General features: G+C 40.4%; 1 protein-coding gene across 9 annotated transcripts in view; it reads left to right on the top strand.

The window, feature by feature from the left end:
* The window catches only part of SIDT1 (SID1 transmembrane family member 1), an 88,611-nt gene that overhangs the window by 40,929 nt on the left and 26,838 nt on the right, over nt 1-20,844 (top strand). For all 9 annotated transcript variants that reach the window (XR_010943737.1, XR_010943735.1, XR_010943734.1 and 6 more), the window contains exons 6-11: nt 117-200; nt 1,862-1,949; nt 4,558-4,629; nt 5,272-5,365; nt 13,568-13,611; nt 19,690-19,761. Coding sequence is in view for 5 of the 9 variants with exons in the window: in XM_067738884.1 (XP_067594985.1) it covers nt 117-200; nt 1,862-1,949; nt 4,558-4,629; nt 5,272-5,365; nt 13,568-13,611; nt 19,690-19,761 (454 nt within the window). In the remaining 4 variants the exon portion in view is untranslated. The remainder of the gene's footprint in view (nt 1-116; nt 201-1,861; nt 1,950-4,557; nt 4,630-5,271; nt 5,366-13,567; nt 13,612-19,689; nt 19,762-20,844) is intronic.

Below are 20,844 nucleotides of genomic sequence, written 5' to 3'. Positions count from 1 at the left end.
TCTTCATGGTTTCTGGCTCAGTAGGGACCCCCTCCCTGTGATCCAGGTGGCACGTGTGGTATGTATACTATGACATTAGTGATGCTTTCCTTTTTTATTCCTCATGCATGTTACAGTGCCCAGTGTATGATCTCGACCACAATGTAGAATTTAATGGTGTCTATCAGTCCATGACCAAGAAAGCTGCCATCACACTACAGGTGAGACATCGCTTCTGTGGTTGTTATTGTCAATGACAGTGCACAATTTATAATCAGATTACCTACTGGACCAATCAGGTTACCTGCCGGACTTAGAAAAACCTAAGGGATTACCGCTCACTGTGTGCCTTGAATCTCTTTCCTTTCTGATTGATTTTAAAACACAGATTGCTACACCTGAAATCAAAGCCTTGGTGATAGTAGACAGTGCTGCTCTACCAGGTGCTCCGTTCCCTTTGGGGAATCTTGGGAACCTGTGATGCAGTGGGACATGTCTGACAGATTGCTTAGAGAAGTAAGGGCAAAAGATTCCAATCTACCCAATGGGGGATGCTGGTTTAGGGTAAAGTTTATCTGATCCATTTAAAACAACTAAATATATTCTACTAAAACAATATTTTAAATCAACTACCCTTCGATTGCAAAAAAACATATTGTAACCAAAACATAACTTCAACTCTGGACAGAATGGACAGGTTCAAAGGAATATGAACCACATTTGTGCAGAAGTTTGCCCTTTTGGTATGATAATTAAATTATTATTTCAATGGTAATTTTATAGCAAAAATGTACAGACATCATGTCAGCATATTTTCAAAGAGATTCTGTCCCTAGCTTTAGAGTGGTACTTACTTGGAGTACCTGTAATTTGATCTGTTCTCTAGGTAAGGAGATACTGTTTATTGAATAGCAGGCCATGAATGAGAAGAGGTTAATTATAATTTAGCTATCAGACCAAAAAACTTCTATTAGTCAGGCTTTTATTTTTAATGTCTCAGATTCGATATCTCAAATATCTGCTCTTATTTTTAGTATTTTTTTTTCCTTAGCACATCAGCATTATGTGGTCCCAAATTTAAAAAGACAAAAAAATAACCATAGTAGGAAACTCAGATTTTACATCATCTGGACACTAAATTAATGAAGTGCAAATCATATCAGTATATCCCTACTTTCAATATGTTTGGCAATAAGTTATTACTTCTCTTTTGGACCCATGATTCAGTACTGGGCCATTTTCTCAGTGGGTTAAACATAATATCAGAAATTTGGGGATAATAAAAAAAATCAGAGTTGTATAAATATACTGGACCTTAAAGATTATCTTGTCAACCATGCTTCATTCATGGATAAGAAACTGGGACACAGAGAAGCCCACTTAGAGAAAGTCAAAGCCAGGACTGTAACTCAGGTCTCCTGACTTGAGTCTTTGCTTCCCTAACCTAAATTGTTTATTTAACTGCTGACTGTGTGACTTTTAGGAAAGTCATTTATCATTAAATTTTAAAATAATAAAAACTTAATATAGTGAAGCTAAAACTGCCCTAAAAAATAAAGTTTATTCAAGAATTTAATATACAAGTATGAATTATTAAACATAGACTGTTGACATATATTTTATACGGGGTCTACTACAATTCTAAGCACTCAAGTGGGCACCAGACAGATTGAAATCAGAACACTCTATTTACATAATTTCTTGGATATAACAATTATTTTATTATGGATAACCTGGAGTAGATCATGGGAATGTGAGAGTCCGTTCTAAGGAGTTAGGGAGCAGAGGTGAACGTTACTTTTCTTCTCTTTCCTCTTTCTTTTTGCCCCCACCATTATATGGACTTTCTCCCTTCTTCTCCCTATCTTTATGTCTTGTGCAGAAGAAGGATTTTCCAGGTGAGCAGTTCTATGTGGTGTTTGTGATAAAGCCTGAAGATTATGCCTGTGGAGGATCTTTCTTCATCCAGGGTAAGGAACAGTGAGGAGTATTTGTCTACTTAGAAAAACCTAACAGAATGGAATGGAAAGGAAGCCAAAAGCTCATTTTGGCCCCGTCCGGCCCCTTCCAACCATCGCTAGTTCCCACTAAGTGAGGGTCATCAGCAGTGGCTTGGCAAGGCAGTCTGAGACATACATGAGAAAAAAATAAAGGGAAGAAAATAATAAATCTCAAGATATTATTGATACTACAAAATGCCATTTAGTGCCTGAATCTTTTCAAAGTCTTGTACTCCCTCAGTTGGCCCAGTTGGCCCAGTTCACTCAGTTGACCCTTTACTCAACAAATATTTACTACTGTGAAGTAATGATCTTATACAGCAGATCGAGGTCCATTTTCAAAGATCATTTTTGTAGCGAGCAGTAATGGATCCACTTATATTTATCGGTAGTCATCATTTCCCCAAGGAAAATTCAGAGTTCTCAATTCCCATTGCCAAAATTGTACCTTTCAAGACAGTAAGTGAGCAAAGTAGGGCAACTTATCCCAATGGCAGGGGTTATGTCAGCTCTTAGGCATAGTACAAGTGGTTATGGGCAACTACCCACTGCCTACCACGGGAATGGAATAGGCTGTTGATTGAAAACACAGACCCCCCCCAGCAGCTTATAGGCCATATGTGATCAACACGAAAAGTGTTTACTGTTGAGTGTAACATCGTTCCCTCAGTATTTAGGTGAATTTTCTTCTAATATATTCTTTAATCTCTTAATTACATAGCTCTAGAGTTTTGCCAACATCCAATGTTCTCGGTAAACTATAAGTCCTTTGATGGCCATATAAGAAAAAAACAAATTCTCACTGCCTAGAAAAATGCAAACCAACAGTGCAAGAGTGTTCCCCTTTCTCCATACCCTCTCCAGCATTTATTGCTTGTAGATTTTTTGATGATGGCCATTCTGACCAATGTGAGGTGATAGCTCACTGTAGTTTTGATTTGCATTTCTCTAATGATTAATGATGTTGAGCATTCTTTCATGTGTTTGTTGGCAATCTGTATATCTTCTTTGGGGAAATGTCTTTTTAGGTCTTCTGCCCAATTTTGGATTGGGTTGTTTGTTTTTTTGATATTGAGCTGCATGAGCTGCTTGTATATTTTGGAGATTAATCCTTTGTCAGTTGCTTCATTTGCAAATATTTTCTCCCATTCTGAGTGTTGTCTTTTTGTCTTGTTTATGGTTTCCTTTGCTGTGCAAAAACTTTTAAATTTCATTAGGTGGGAATGTAAATTGATACAGCCACTATGCAGAACAGTATGCATAGTGTTCTATGCATACTGTCCTTAAAAAACTAAAAATAGAACTACCATACAACCCAGCAATCCCACTACTGGGCATATACCCTGAGAAAACCATAATTCAAAAAGAGACATGTACCACAATGTTCATTGCAGCACTATTTACAATAGCCAGGACATGGAAGCAACCTAAGTGTCCCTCAACAGATGAATGGATAAAGAAGATGCAGCATACATATACAGTGGAATATTACTCAGCCATAAAAAGGAACAAAATTGAGCTATTTGTAGTGAGGTGGATGGACGTAGAGTCTGCCATACAAAGTAAGTCAGAAAGAGAAAAACAAATACCGTATGCTAACACATATACGTGGAATCTTAAAAAAACCAAAACAATGGTTCTGATGAACCTAGGGGCAGGACAGGAATAAAGACACAGACATAGAGAATGGACTTGAGGACATGGGGAGGGGGAAGGGTAAGCTGGGACGAAGTGAGAGAGTAGAATTGACATATATATACTACCAAATGTAAAATAGATAGCTAGTCGGAAGCAGCGCCATAGCACAGGGAGATCAGCTCAGTGCTTTGTGACCACCTAGAGGGGTGGGATAGGGAGAGTAGAAGGGAGGCGCAAGAGGGAGGAGATATGGGGATATATGTATACGTATAGCTGATTCACTTTGTTATACAGCAGAAACTAACACAACATTGTAAAGCAATTATACTCCAATAAAGATGTTTAAAAAAAAAAGAAAAAGAAAAATGCAAACCAAAAATGTAGTAGCTCTCTATTTTTGCAGCTGTTTTCTTCAGATGTCTGTGGCATATTGAGCCATATGATATCAGAAGAAGGGTCAAGGGCTTCCCTGGTGGCGCAGTGGTTGGGAGTCCGCCTGCCGATGCAGGGGACACGGGTTCATGCCCCAGTCCAGGAAGATCCCACATGCCGTGGAGCGGCTGGGCCCATGGGCCATGGCTGCTGAGCCTGCGCGTCCGGAGCCTGTGCTCCGCAGCGGGAGAGGCCACTACAGTGAGAGGTCCGCGAACCACAAAAAAAAAAAAAAAAAAAAAAGAAGAAGGGTCAAGCCTTCTTCATTCAAGAAAGGAGGCTGCATTCTCATTTGACTCACTTAGTGCTACCAAAATGCACCCAAACAAAGGCCAAGTTGAAAGTTTTAACCGAAAAGAGTATTAGACAGTTTGAAGGTTTTCACGTAGTTCTTGCTAAAAGAAAATTCAGCAACCAGAGTTAATTCTGGACAGTTTTTAAACAACTGTTCAGATCAGAGACCAGGAACTTAGTATCTGATCCATTGTGCTTTGTTCTTTTTTACCAGAAAAGGAGAACCAGACCTGGAATCTACAACGTGCAAAGAACCTTAAAGTGACCATTGTTCCTTCCATTAAAGGTCAGTCTTTTTTTTTTTTTTTTTTTGCGGCACGCGGGCCTCTCACTGTTGTGGCCTCTCCCGTTGTGGAGCACAGGCTCCGGACGCGCAGGCTCAGCGGCCATGGCTCACGGGCCCAGCCGCTCCGCGGCATGTGGGATCTTCCCGGACCGGGGCACGAACCCGCGTCCCCTGCATCGGCAGGCGGACTCTCAACCACTGCGCCACCAGGGAAGCCCCTAAAGGTCAGTCTTGTTACTGAGATTCAGTGGAGAGATTCCTATGTCAGGAAGGCAGTCATGTCATTCAATGCTAATGTCATCCTTCCAGAGAAACATCATAAGAAAACTAATGTTTACCTTAGAGATAGAAGAGAGAATCAAAGCATTTTGCTAAATCCTTTGCAGAAAGAAAGGGAAGTCAATTATGAAGTTGTATACAGGAAGTCCCTTCCCAGCTTCCCTGATGAAGTCATCACTGTGAAAGGCAGCCATTTATGGACGATGTCTGGGTGACCTCCAATAGCTTTGCTGCTTTGAGTGGAATTATCTTAGAATTTAAGAATGAGTGTGATGCAGATGGGCCCATGAAGCTGTCCTGTCCCAAACATGGTCCTCTCTTCTCTTGAGGACATCCTGACCAAAGCTCTTTCTCTTCCCTCAGGATCTGTTTATGTGAAATCCATTCTTCTCAGTTTCCTCATCTTCTTCTCCTTCTACTTGGGATGCCTGTTTGTTGCATTTGTTCATTATATCAGGTATGTCAAGAGTTTCAAGAAATGTCAACCCCCTTCACCTGTCTCTGCTTAGTGATTAGCACATTAGATTTTAGAGCCATATTAACTGGATTCGAATCTACCTTAGCCACAAACTGTGTGATCTTGGGCAAGTTACTTAAACTTTCTGTGCTTAAGTTTCTCCATCTGTAAAATGAGATAATAATTTACCTCATAGACCAGTATAACTGCAGTGTTTACATCAATGTCCTGCACAGAGTAAGTGCTGATAGTGTTAGCTATTTTCATAGTTAATGAAACTTCAACAGAAAGATAGCTTCGGTAATTTTTAGACCAGAAAATACTTAATGTAGATCCTATGGAATGTAAGAAATGAGTTCTACCTAACATGGAGATTTAGAAACAGCTTTAAACATTCCATCAAAAAGTACAATTAATGCCTAAAATAAATATTGAGGTATAATAAGTAGCAGCAGTAATAAATATGCTTTGACACTACATTACCAGGTGCTTTCTTACTGTTGTAGCATCAATTTTACAGTAAAATGTTCCTCGAGAGAAAAAAAGGAGATAATCATGCTGTAATTTGGAAATTTCCCTTCCCAAGAGTTTGGAGCCCCCAGTGAAAAGAGCACCAGTCTTTCCTTGTATCTCAGAGCAGGCCTGAACCTTGAGAATTCCATAGCTTGTCGTGGTCTCTGTAAATGTCGTGGTCTCTGTAAAACAACTACAAAGGAATGGCAGGAGGTATAACAAACAAATGTTCTCTCTCCTCTTGAGAATGTAAAGAAAACAAAGCCAGTATAGAGTTTTCAGATTAATGGGCAAGATTAGTCTCATCTGGAGAAAAACCTCAAGGCTACCACAGTGATACAACTATCTCAGTGATACAGGCCTACCTCTGACTCAAAACATAACTCCCTTCTGTGACTTTTATGAAGCTTTGCAATTGAGAAACTGACTTCAAAAACCCACTGACCATATCTGGGACAATTTGAGAACCAAAACAATTAAGGAGAATAGTGAATTATAAACCATTGAGAAAAATAGAAATTCATGAATCCATATCAGTAAGGGAAGAAAGGAAGGGAGAAAAGGAGGGAGGAAGGAAGGAAGGAAAGAAAGACCAAAATTCTTACAGATATACATTTAATAAACTCAACAAAATTACTAAAATAGATACACATTAGGGACAGGACCCATTAGCAAATACTGACCTAGAAGGGAGGGCTCTTGCCTACAGCAGAACACCAAACACTGACTGGTAAATAAGAAGAGGGTGCTGGAATTGGAAAATCATCATTTTGCATAGATCAGGTTAAGAATCATCAATGAATACTAAAACTAGCAGGAAAATCTGATGAGGATCAACATATTTGCACGGCCTTAAGTGTATCCCCACAAATCGCTTAGTAGTTGTAAGGGAAAAAGTAGTAACTATACACTGGAGAAATTAGACTATTGACAGGGTGATAAAAATTAATATGACCAAGGGAAAGTTGGACACTCTGTGTCTCCAGATGTGATGCCCTGAGAAGGAAATAGCATCACTTATGCAGTATTCCAGCCAGAAATGCACATTTTTAATGTAATCCTGAGGAAAAAATTAGACAAACTCAAAATGATGAACATTCTATTAAAATGTATCACGAAAGACAAAAAATAGCTATGGAAATGTTCCAGATTGAGGGAGACTAAATATATGTGACCACTAAGGACAATATTTGATCTCAGACTGGTTCTTTTACTAGAAAAAAAATATGCTATAAAGGACATTATTGGGTCAATTGACAAAACTGTAAAACAGACAGCAGATTAGATAAGATTATCATATCGATGTTAAATGTGCTGAAGTTGACAACTACACTGTGGTTATGGAAGAGAGTATCTTTATTCTTTGGAAATATTTAGGCACAAAAGTTCATGACGTATGCAACTTACTTTCAAGTGGTTCAGAAAAAAATTTTTACGTATACATGTATATGAAAACACACATACGCACCCAGAGACAGAATGAGAAAGCAAAGGGGGTAATACGCTAACAATAAGTGAATCTAGGTAATGATACATGAGTATTCTATATTCCATTCTTATTCTTATAGCTTCTCTATAAATGTGAAATTATTTTCAAATAAAAAATTAAAAACAAAATCTCCAGTCTACAGGCAAATATTATACCTGGAAAGTATACATACATTAACTGGTTATCAGCTCATTAATTTATCAGATCATAATCACTAACACTGAACAAGCACTTATTCTTTGCCAGGCACTCTGAGTAGACTATCTCATCTAAAGCCCCACAACAAGTAGTAGTATTAGCATTATTTGACAGTTCAGGAAATTGAGGCATTCAGCGGTTAAGCAGTTTGACCAAGAATTCACTGCCTGGGTTTGAACCCAGGCAGCCTGGCTCCAGAGCCTTAGCTCTTAAGCAGCCCGGACAAGATGGGTCTGGAGTGATCAGGGCATGTGAAGGAGGGCAGTCCTAATCAAGGAAACCAGGTCAAAAACCTGGAACCCCAGCATGAATTTGATTGAAAAGGGGTCCGAAAAGCTGCTAATTTTGACTCAGATGAGTTACAGCATCATGGGAAACGAAGTTCATCTTTTCTGCCTCTCTTAGGAAGGCTGTCTCTACCGCTGATGTTCTAGATTTTAGAAAATAGGTTTCACCTCTTCAGTTACTTAGCAGATATAACCAGTGTACAAACAGACAGAAATTAATAGCTGGCTATCAATCTCTCTAAAGTTGTTATTCAGCCTGCTGAAGCGAGCACAGTTTTTGAAAGTTGTGGCGTAGGCTCTGTTGAAACCTCTGGCTGCCAGATTACTTTGCTACTGCCAACTGCACAAGCATAGATTCTTTCCAAATGTAGGCAAACTTAAAATAGAAATCTGGAGACATAAGAACTACTTGGCATCTAAATAGGGGAATAAACTGAGAGAAAATGCTAATAGAACTCTTCCTTCATTGAACTAAGCAGAAATAACAAAGTTTTCTACAAAACCAAGTGAAGCCAGCCAGTCCTGGAGCAGAATGCCAATTGCTTGTTGAGCCCCCTGTTCTTTATTACTAATACATGTGGGGTTCGCAGTACATGCTATGAGATCAGGATGAAAACAATGATTAGAGACATGGCTCCTGTCCTCAGGGAGCTAAGAATTCAAAGTGTTTTTATGCTATTTTTTGTTTTTTATGTTTTTTTGTTTTTATGTTTTTTTGGCTCAACCCTGAACTCCATTCCCCTCCCCACCCCCAGCTCCAATTCATTCAGCAAGTATTTATGGAGCCCCTGCAATGACCCCCCTGGGTCAAGCACTACATACATGTCTCTTTTTTTCTTTAATTATATTATATCTATATCAATTTATTTTTAAAATTTATTTTATTAATTTATTTTTGGCTGCGTTGGGTCTTCGTTGCTGTGCAGGGGCTTTCCCTAGCTGCGGCAGGCAAGGGCTACTCTGTTGCGGTGCGCGTGCTTCTCATTGCGGTGGCTTCTCTTGTTGTGGAGCACAGGTTCTAGGCGCGCAGGCTTCAGTAGTTGTGTCTCACGGGCTCTAGAGCGCAGGCTCAGTAGTTGTGGTGCACGGGCTTAGTTGCTCCACGGCATGTGGGATCTTCCTGGGCCAGGGCTCGACCCCGTGTCCCCTGCATTGGCAGGCAGATTCTTAACCACTGTGCCACCAGGGAAGCCCTGCGTACATGTCTCTTATTCCTTCCTCTCAGTCACCCTGCCAGATGTTGAGTTCAAACTACATGATCCTGATTACTCGTTCTTCCCTTGATTCCTGTATTAGTTATCTATTGCCACAATAATGCTGCATAAAAATCAACCACAAGGGCCTCCCTGGTGGCGCAGTGGTTGAGAGTCCGCCTGCCGACGCAGGGGACGTGGGTTCGTGCCCCGGTCCGGGAAGATCCCACATGCCGCGGAGCGGCTGGGCCCGTGAGCCATGGCCGCTGAGCCTGCGCGTCCGGAGCCTGTGCTCCACAACGGGAGAGGCCACAACAGTGAGAGACCTGCGTACCACAAAAAAAAAAAAAAAAAATCAACCATAAAAACTCCAAAAACGCCAACCATAAAAACTCCAATACATATTTACATTTGCTCACAAATCTATGGGTCAGCTGGATGATTCTGCTAATCTGGACTAGGCTCAGAGATCTCAGCTGGGTGTGGTCATAGAGTGAAATCAACTGGCAGGTCAGAGAAGAGCTGGCTTTTCTAGACTGGCCTCAGCTGTACTTTGCCTCTCATCCTCCAGCAGCCTAGCCCTACTGTATTTCCAAAAGAGATAGCAGAAGAATGCAAGGCTTCCTTAAGAGGTAGGTTCAAAAGTGGCATGATATCACCTCCCCCTCTTTCTATTGGCCAAAACAAGTGATAAGGCCAGTCCAGCTGCAAGAGGTAAAGACACAGACTCCACTTTTGATTGAAGGAGCTAGATACAAGATGAGGTATAGCCATTTTTCAATCAACCTAGCATAGGTCTCAATTACTCTTTTTTTGTTTGTTCGCTCGATACTGCCTGCCTCACCCTAGCTTTGTAAATCATTTAACTCCTCTAATTAAGAACTTTATCAGCTCCAAAACCTAGGGCAAATGTGGTTAAAGCCTGTTAATACAAACACGGTCCAAACACATCATCTTTTATGAGTTCATATAATTGCTTGCTAGTTAATATCACTAAAATTGTTTTTTTAAAGGGACTTCCCTACAGCCTCATTTGCCAGCTAGAACAGTCAGACCCAATTGTAACTGCTCTCCTTAATGATATGCCTTGTTCACTCAACAAATATTTAGTTATCATTTCCTGAGTGCCAGGCCCTGTCCCAAAGGTTAGTGATACAGTGGTGAACAAGACAGTCTAGATCCCTGCTCTAATAGAGCTTACATTGTACAAAGGAAAAACATATAAGCAAGCAATTAATAAAATAATTTCAGCTAGTGACAGGAGGAGAACAAACGCAGTGGTGGGACAGAGAATGATTAGACTGGGGAAGCTACTTTAGATTTGATTTGTTCAGCAGGGAAGACCTCTCAGGATCAAGACCTGAATGGCAAGTAGGAGCCAGCCATGTGAGGATTTGGGGAGAGAGTGGCCCAGGCAGAGAACAAGAGCAAAGGCCCTGAGGCAGTGATGGGTTTGCTGTGTCTAGGAACAAAAGAGGTATGAAGAGAAGTCCTTCCACCAAACATACCAGGATCAGGGGTGTGCAAATTCTAGAACCCCCATTTGGAAATAAACAAGAACATGTACCAAAGCACAGGCACATGTAGTCCCCAACTTTTCTCCCTTCTCCCCCAACTCCAACTTCATGTCCAAAAGGGAGGCTTATTTGGGGGGAAGAGAGCAATTCACATTTTAATTTTTGATAGACATTTACATTTGATACACCCAGTTTTTAAAATAATGACTTTATTAACACATAACTCATAGACCACAAAATTCACCCCCTTTTAAAAATTCAGTGGTTTTAGTATATTCACAGTTGCACAACCATCACCACTGTCTAATTTTCATCACCTCCAAAAAGAAACCCTGAGTTTATCAAGATTATAGGATACAAGATCAATATACAGAAATCAATTGTATTTCTATACACTGGCAGTGCACAATTCAAACACGAGATTAAGAAAATAATTCTATTTACAATAGCATCAAAAATAATAAGAGTACTTAAGAAAAAATTTAAGAAATTAAATATGACTTGTACATTGAAAACTACAAAACATCCTTGAAAGAACTTAAAGAGAACCTAAATATATGAAAAGACATCCTGTGTTCACAGATTGAAAGACTTAATATTATTAAGATGGTATAGTAGACAGAATAATGGTCCCCCCAAAATGCTCATGTTCTAATATTCAGAACCTGTGAATATGTTACTTTACATGGCAAAAGAGATTTTGCAGATGTGATAAAATTATGGAGATTATCCTGGATTATCTGTGTGGGTATAATGTAATCACAAGGGTCCTTATAAGAGGGAGGCAAGAGAGTCAAAGATAGGAGGAGGTGTGATGAGGGAAGCAGAGGTTGGAGTAATACATTTGAAGATGGGGGAAGGGGCCATGACTTAAGGAATGCAGGCCACATCTAGAAGTTGGAAAAGGCAAAGAAATGGATCCTCCCCTGGATTCTCCAGAAGGAATACAGCCCTGCTGATATCTTGATTTTAGCCACATAAGACTCATTTTAGAATTGACATCCAGAACTGAAGATAATAAATTTGTATTGTTCTAAACCACTAAGACTGTGATATTTGTTACAGCAGCAATATAAACTAAAAGACGTGGTAATACTCCCCTAACTGATTTATAGATTCAACACAATCCCTATGAAAGTCCCAGCTGACTTTCTTCCAAAAATTGATAAACTGATCCTAAAATTCATCTGGAAATGCAAGGGACACAGAATAGGAAAAAAAATCATGAAAAAAAAAGAACAAAGCTGGAGGTCTTACACTTTCTGATGTGAAAACTAACTACAAAGCGACAATATTCAAAACTCTGGCACTGACATAAGGAAAGACATACAGATCAATGGAACAGAATTGAGAGTTCAGAAATAAACACTTACGTTTATGGTCAATTGATTTTTGACAAGGGTAGCAAGACAATTCAATGGAACAAGGATATTCTTTTCAACAAATGGTGCTGGGACACTTGGGTATCCACATGAAAAAGAATGAAGTTGTTGTACCCCTACCTCACAACATATAAAAATAATTAACTCTAAATAGAACATAGATCTAAATAAAAGAGCCAAATCTATAAAACTCTTAGAAGAAAACATAGGTGTAAATCTTTGTGACCTTAGATTAGGTAATAGTTTCTTAGATATGATAGCAAAAGCACAAGTAAAAAAAGAAAAAAATAGGTAAATTGGACTTCATCAAAATTAAAACTTTTGTGTTTTTAAAGGACATTATCAAGGAAGTGAAAATACAATACACAAAACTGGAGAAAATGTTTGTAAATCATATATCCAGTAAGAGTCTAGTATCTAAACTAGGTAAAGAATTCTTACAACAAAAAGATGAAAAGAAAAATATCCCCATTTAAAAATAGGCATTTTTTAAATTGAATAGATGTTTCTCCAAAGAAATATGCAAATGGCCAATAAGCATGTGAAAAGATGTTCAACAACATTAGCCATCAGGGAAATGCAAATCAAAACTACAATGAGATATCACTTCATATCCACTAGGATGGCTGTAATAAATTTTTTTTAATGAAAATAACGAGAGTTGGCAAGGATGTAGAGAAATTAGAACCTTGTACATTGCTAGTAGGAATGTAAAATATTTAGTTCCTGCTATTGAGCTACAGTAGAAAACAGTTTAGAAAGAAATGTTAAACACAGAGTTACCTCATACTCAGCACTTCCATTCCTAGGTCATACCCAAGAGAATTTAACACATATATCCACACAAAAACTTGTACACAAATATTCATAGCAGTGTTATTCATGATAGCTAAAAAGTGGAAACAATCAAAATGTATATCAAGTGTAAACAAATAAATTAAGCATGGTATATATCCATACGATGGAATATTATTCAGCCATAAAAAGACTGAAGTATTCATTCATGCTACCACATAGATGAACCTTGAAAGCATTATGCTAAGTGAAAGAAGACAAAGAGACCACATGCAATACAATTCCATTTATATGAAATGTCCAGAATAGGCAAATTTATAGAGACAGAGAGTAGATTAGTGATTGCCAAGGGCTGGGAGGAGTAGAGAAAGAGCAGTAACTGCTATGGTTTGAGATTTCTTTGGGTGATGATGACAATGTTCTGCAACTAGAAAATAGTGATGGTTGCACAACTCTGTGAACATATTAAAATTCATTGCACATTAAAGGGTGAATTTTATGGCATGTGAATTATCTGAAAATAAATGAATATGGAAATAAATTAATGAATTTAATATATGTATGCCTGTATGTGCCTAGGTGTGGAATTGCTGGGTCATATTGTGTCTCTAGGTTTAACTTTTTAAGGAACTGTCAAATGGTTTTTCAAAGTGGCTGCTCCATTTTATAGTCCCACCAGCAATGTATCAGAGTTCCAATTTCTGCACATCCAAAGGCCCATTTTTAAGAGATCCTAGCAGACAAATCTGCAACAAAGTCTATAGGGAACAAATGGAAAATGCTGAAGTTTTTGCAGTCTTAGGAGCATGTGTATGTGCTTGTTTGCAGGTTTCAGAGAAAGTCCATTGATGGAAGCTTTGGTTCCAGTGACGGTAAGAAAAATCCCTGGTTTCAATTCAAACTGATGGCAAGTATGTGGCAACATTCCATTTGGTACTTTTGTCTCTCTGACTTTTGTGATTTCCCAAACCCTCTATTGATTCCTATCCCCCCACAGACACACACAGAGTGGTCTAATCTGCAGTCTTCCTACAGAAAGCAGAGCCAGTGAGAACCAATTTACACACTTGATAATTACTGAGATATGGAGCTCACACTAAGAGCCTTTGTTCGGAGAGTTCCTCATAGTTGTCCACAGCCCATTTGTCAGCAATTCATCTTTTTAAGGAGTTTAATGTTTTCTAGGACATAAATTGTTCATATCTGTCTTATCACAGAGCTGACTTGTGAACAATGGTAAGAATTTATTGTGTCAAATCTAATACAGAGCTTACTTTTCCCAAATTGAGATAGAGGGTTTTTTTGTTCAAGGATCTAGAAAACTGAAGTATTTGAGACCAGCAAGTATAAGAGAGTATTATAACTTAGGGAAATCCAGAGTAATTGATTATCCAACCATTGTAATATGCCCTTTCTTCCACTCTGAGGATTTGAACAAAGGAATTTAGTTGCTTGATCTTTTTATTAAATCTTTTAAAAAAACTTAAATGTCCTTATTTTTAAAACTTGAGATATAATTGACATATAACATTGTATAAGTTTTGGGCGTACAACACGATTCTATATTTGTATATATTGCAAAGTGCTCACCACTAGAAATCTAACATCTATCACCACACATAGTTATACTATTTTTTCTTGTGATGAGAACTTTTAAGATCTATTCTTTTAGCAATTTTCAAATACACAATACAGTATTATTAACTCTAGTCACCATGTTGTACATTACATCCCCAGGACTTACTTATATTTTATAACTGGAAGTTTGCACCTTTTGTTAAGTGTCCTATTTTTGGAAAAGCCTAAATCAGCATGAGTTACTCAGTGCTCACAAGCTATTTGGCATAGAGTGGTCATTTGGAAAAGGAATGATGGAGTGAGACTTGATTTTTAAGTCACATGCAGCAGATTATTTTTTCTAATTTTTATTGGAGTGTAGTTGTTTTACAATGTTGTGTTAGTTTCTACTGTACAGCAAAGTGAATCAGCTATACATATACATATATCCCCTCTTTTTTTGGATTCCTATTTAGGTCACCGCAGAGGACTGAGTAGAGTTCCCTGTGCTATACAGTAGGTATGCAGCAGATGTTTAGTTCTGTGTTTTCTACAGTTAAGTTAGAAAGACACAAAGCGACTGCCTACCCCACCCAGCAGGAGTATCTCTCCCTCTGCTGGAGGTCTGCTTCTCCTGCCTTCCTTTGACTTTTGTCTTCCTTAATGTCAACGTGTCTATTTTTCCAGGCATCCAGGCAATTGGTTTTAATAACATTCAACAGCCAATGTAAAGGAATATAAAAGAACACCTGCTCTAGTGTCTTTAAAATGCTGAGTACTACTTTCTATTTTATTCATAAAATGTTAAAATGAAATGTCTTCTCTCTGGATCTTGGCCTTTTCTCTCTGATGCTCTCCAGGTTTTGCTCTTATTTAGGCCTAGTCGAACTTAGAAAACCCGATTGGTTGGATCCGATAGGTGCTCTGTGAATGGATTCTCTGTTATTTTTATTGTATGAGTGAAGTCATTTTATCACTGCAATGACAATTAAAGGAACTTCGTATTCAGAAGGGTCTCCTGAACAGTGAAGCACTGGTAGACAGACTTGAGCCAAATCACTGTCCAAGATCAAGATGGCTCTGAAAATTAGCTAAGAGCTAGAGGCACCCTTCAGATAACAAGCAGAAATGAATGAGTGAGCAAAAAAATAAATAAAGATGCATCCGTTGGATTCATGTGGCTGCAGGTAACAGCAAAGTTTATCTCAAACATACCTAAACAATAAAGAGTGTCTCCTCTCCCTGGAAGCTGAGCAGAAGGGTGGGCTTCAGGATTCACTGAGTCCAGGGGCTCTGGTCCTTTTTCCTGCCATTCCCTTGACTCTGCTTTGCCCCCAAAGCTGGTAGTGAGATGGGTTCTCACCTGACAATGTCCAGAAGGAAGGACTGTTTCAGAAGCACCTAGCAACTTCTCTCATGTTTCATTGGCCTAGAGAGGATCATACACTTGTTGCTAAACCAGTCACTGCAAAGGAATCTATTTACTTACAGATCAATCAAGTTTGCTTATAGAATTAGGGTGAGGTCATCTTTTTCTAGGACCAGCGTTTCTCAAACTCAACATTATGGACAATACAGCCAGAATCATTCTTTGTTGTTGGGAGCTGCCCTGTACATTATAGGATGTTTAACCGCATCCTTCACCTCAACCTACTAGAATTCAGTAATACACTCCCTCCCTGTGACAACTAAAGTTATGCCCAGACTTTGTCAAACGTCCTCTTGGGAGCAAAATGTTCCCCCCACCCCTACCCCCAACCAAGAGTCACTGACTTAAAAATATGGGCTTCCAGGCACAAGTGAGGGAGGATACCCAAACAAAATCCCAGCTTAGTTAGGAAGTAGGAAATAGGAATGTTCACCACAAAGGGCTTTGAAATCAGGAGGAAGTAAGGAACCTATGTAATGCTGAGAGGCTACGGGGAAAGATGACACATGACCACTGGTGAGACAAGACCTAGGTTCTTCAAACAAGAGCAGAGAAGATAAGCTCTACCCTAGGGAGGAACCAGTTAGCGACTCTTAATCACATGACCACAGAGCACGGAGAAACCAGCCTGTAGCAAGAGACAGAGGCAAGTGAGGGACCTTATCTGAAAGCTAATGTGAAAGATTCAGGGGAGGAACCTTTAGAGAGGAGCAAGGATACAGAAATGTCTTTGTCTCCCAAGGGCCAGTATCAGTGTGCCCAAGGCGGGGCTACAAGAAGTTTAATGGAGCTTAGAGCTACAGGAAATGCCCTGGGGGCTAGTGCCTAGAAGAAATGCTAGGAGCAGCGTTTGAGAAAGGGGACCCCACTAGATTTGGCATGCTGTCTGCCGCAATCAACGTGGAGCTAGATAACTGAGGAACTTGGCCTGATGCTTTCACCCTAGGTATGCCTGAGATGGAGGAAATGGAGCCAGGTCCCTACAACTTGCTAAATTGTTGGCAGCTGTTTTAGTTATGTAATGATAGGAAGGCTGCATTTGGAAAATCTGTCGGCTCCCCTGCATGTGTTTTTCTTCGATTTGCCTGCAGTTTTTAAAGTTGTGTTTGAAAAATGTTGACATTGGCTCCAACTAAACTAAAAAGCAAAGGAAGTTCTTTCATACTTCATGGGATAAAGAAGGAGATAAGAGGCTGGAGCCCAGGTGAAATGGAAATAGTGTTGGTAAAGAGCAGCTTCAGGCTGTGAAGGGACTTTACTACTGCGGTGTGACTGGATGGACACTGTATTCTCTATTCCTCACTTAGCACTTAGGACAGAGGCCTCTGTGGTAATCTAAAGGGCACTGGGCAAGGCTCTGTGTTCTAAAAACATGTCCTCCAGTGGCTCTATCAGTGGAAAAAACCCACATTTCACATCATTGTTAAAGAGCCTATACAGAAATTCAGTTACCACCTTGAAAGAGAGACAGATGAAACGTGACTCACAGGCCTCTGGGACCACATGAGCTGTCACCATGAACCTGGGTGCAGCCTAAGAGGAGGGTACTTTCTCAAGTGAGGGAGCTTGGTGAACTTGCCAAGTTTGCAGATTTAAGAACCAAATGGCCAATCAGATCCTTCCCTGGATGGAGCGATTACTGAATCAGCCTCCCAGCAAAGAGCAGGGCCCGGGAGGGATAAGACAAGCAGCGTGCTGAGTCCAGAGGGGTCAGGGAGCACAGGCCATCCTCAGGCTCTGCGGCAACAGGTCTCAGACTCTAGTCCTGACTCTCTACTCTGCTTTTTCCCAGCTTTGCCTGCCCGGTTTTTTCTTCTAGAGGAATTTTACTTTTACGTCCTTCTGCAAAGATTAGTGGTTTTCTTCATTTTCTCCTCAACTTTTGAGATACAGCATGACACTCGTTGGGAGAGGTAGCCAACTGGCATAAAAATGAAATATCATGTCAGCTAATTCACAGCGTTACTGACTCCCTCTTCTGCTTCCAACCTCCTGAGTCTGGAGACGGAAGCGGGCAGGACAATTATAAATGTGACGTCCCTGAAAGAGCCAAGCATGCTCAGAATGAAATGAAGTTTTTCTCCTCACACGGAGCAATTAATATAAAAGGCAAGCATGCAAGCGTATCCTATTCTAAGTTAGTAAAGCAGACAGATGGCAAAGGGCCTGCACGCAGAGAAAAACATACCAGAACAAGTCTCCCCATTAAGATGAGCTCATTCACAACTTTATATGTTTGCTTATTCCCAGCCAGAACATCTTGGTCTGTCCTATAAACTGATATTTTGTGTTTAATTCTGCTTTCTAAATGCCATACAGTTAAATAGAAATATGGCTTGCCTTCTGGGCGCATCCATCATGTTTGAAGTTTGGGAGGTAATGCTTCGGTTTTTGCATTCTAAGAAGGTCTTAGACATTAGAAACGTTAACAGAATACCGTTATCCATTGTTGACCAGTCTCCTATTTAACTGTGCATATAGAAGTGCACAGATTTGTTTTTGTTTTGTTTTTGTGGTACGCGGGCCTCTCCCTGCTATGGCCTCTCCCGTTGCGGAGCACAGGCTCCGGACGCGCAGGCTCAGTGGCCATGGCTCACGGGCCCAGCTGCTCTGTGACATGTGGGATCTTCCCAGACCAGGGCACGAACCCGTGTCCCCTGCATCGGCAGGCGGACTCTCAACCACTGCGCCACCAGGGAAGCCCAGAAGTGCACAGATTTGAAACAAGAGCACTGCTCATGAAAATCTCGATGCTCTTGTCCATCACAGAACCATTGTTGTTGTGGTTGCCTCGAGGTGAAAAGAACTAGCGACTACATCGAAATCAGGTCCTGCTCGATTGCGAGGCAGAGTGCAGAAATCATCGAAGTCTGAACAAACCTACACAGCTGGCTTTTTCTTTTTAGTGAAGTTGTCGCTTAACAAAACAGTGATTGTTTTTGTTTGCTCACTTGCTTTGACTTTAGTTTTTGCCATTTTTTCTCCTTTGATCACACACACGAAAACCCTTGGCCTCCTACAGACCATTTCAACCCCCCGCTGCAGAGGAACTCAAGCGTTCTCCGACGCACGTGTCTACTTCCCATGCCAGGGGGTTTCCCAGGAACAGAAAATGCCCAAAATCCTGGGGTTTATGATTTTAGTGTCATTCTTCGCTTACTATTTGCACATGTAATGTTTGGAAAAGTTTGAGGCGCGTCCTCTTCAAGAATGTTTTTCTCTCACTGCCAACAACCATTTGGCAACAGACATGCCTATTCTACCTCTGAACTATCCCCCAAATAACCCCTGTTCCTGCACATCCTTAGTTCACGTTGCCATTATTTTTTGCTCCAAGGAGTGCAGTAATTTCCATCCTGTCAGGGCTCATCCCGTCTATAGTTAGGGTACCGTTAATGACTGTGACAAATAAACCTCCGAATTATAGCCCCTTAATCACAGAAGTTTATTTCTGGTGTTCATGTTCAGCGGTGGCCTTCCTCACAGTGATTCCAGGACCCATGCTCCTTTGTTCCTGTGATTCTGCAACACTGCCAGGCAGGAATCGGCAACGTTTTTTCTGTAAAGTGCCAAATAGTAAATGTTTTAGGCTCTGCGGGCCACGTAGTCTCTGTTGCAACTGCTCCACTCTGCCATTGTAGCCAAAAGCAGCCACAGACGTACTCAACGAGTGGCTGTGTTTCAGTAGAACGTCGTATGTAAATACTGAAATTTATCATTTTACCTGCCATAAAATACTCTTCGTCTTCTGATTTTTCCCTAACCATTTAAAAACTTTAAAACCATTTTTAGTTTAAGGGCCATACAAAAACGGGTGGCAGGCTAGATTTGGTCTGCAGACCATAAAATTGGCCTGCAGGCTCCTACATTAGAGTGAAAAGAAAATCAAACTATTTAGAGTTATGTTCTTTCACTTTGGCAACTGGACATAAAGTGTTTGCCTCTTTGCTTTTCTTTTTAACAGGCTCTGGAAATACGTCGGTGTCACATCCCATTGCTGCCAGCACCCCTGACGAAAGCAATTATGGGGCAATAGGTATTTCCTACAATGAGTCCATTCATGGAAGTGTTTCCTGATTCTCCAAATAGGATATAAGGAGCCCTCCAGCCACTAATAACTGGGAGAGTGGGCAAGGCCGTCATCGTATAAGATTATCTTTTATTTATAAGATGAATTGGCTCGATGATCTGGAAGGTTCCTTCCAGCTCTAATTTTCTCTGGTTCTATTGATCCGTTTCTTGGGTCTGCTAGCCACACTTGAGCAGAATTTTCTATGGTTGCCATCAACTCCCTTGGGGATTTTCTCGTACCCAGCCTGAGTGTAGGGCGTGAAAGATGCGTCAAGAGTCTGACGTCAGGGAGCCCGACATCAACTGACCCGGTGTTTCATTCTCAGGTTTCAGTGGAGTAAGGGCGATCAGAAGACTGAGGCTGTGCAGCAGGTGAACACGGCTGAAGCCTAACGATCTTCCATTTGGGCTAACTGCATAAACGAACCTGCACACTGCCACCCAGTCATTCCCATGGCAACCCCCAGGGCTCGTTCAGTGGCCTGAAGGGTCAGAATTCTGATCCTTGTCTCGTTAGAGTTGGCGTGCATTGACGCTTCCACACACTTCCATGATGCTTGCGGGCCTATGAATGGTGCACCTTAAGCTGTCAGCATAGAGGGGCTGGGAATCCTGTATGCCTGCCCTGTTATTCTGTAACTTTGAGAAGCATGTGGGCTCAGTGCTGGAGACTTATTTCTGGCTCTGCAAGAACAGGGTTTTGGTTTTTTTTTTTTTTAACCATCTGAATAGAAGAAATAAAGCAGAAGGTAGGCTCTGCTCATGTGCTCATTAGGCTGTGCAAATTCCCATCTGCTCTGGGAAACATTCACAGGATTCTTCTTCCTGAGAATGTTGTTTCCATTATATAATCATAGATACAGCATGTGGGGGATTTCGGTGTACAAATACTTTATCCACGAGAAATGTATAGCTGCTGGACGTGTTGGTACTAACACGTACATGTGGTAGATGCTATACATAATTACGTGCATGTGTATGTTTATACATTTATGCTCATATTTTAAAATATGAAACATGAAATATAAGCATAATATTATTTTTGCAG

Source organism: Pseudorca crassidens, chromosome 5 (genome assembly GCF_039906515.1).
Source record: "Pseudorca crassidens isolate mPseCra1 chromosome 5, mPseCra1.hap1, whole genome shotgun sequence".
Classification (NCBI taxonomy): Eukaryota; Metazoa; Chordata; class Mammalia; order Artiodactyla; family Delphinidae; genus Pseudorca; species Pseudorca crassidens.
The sequence above is the reverse complement of the archived record's forward strand: the minus strand, read 5'-3'. Positions and strand labels throughout refer to the sequence as shown.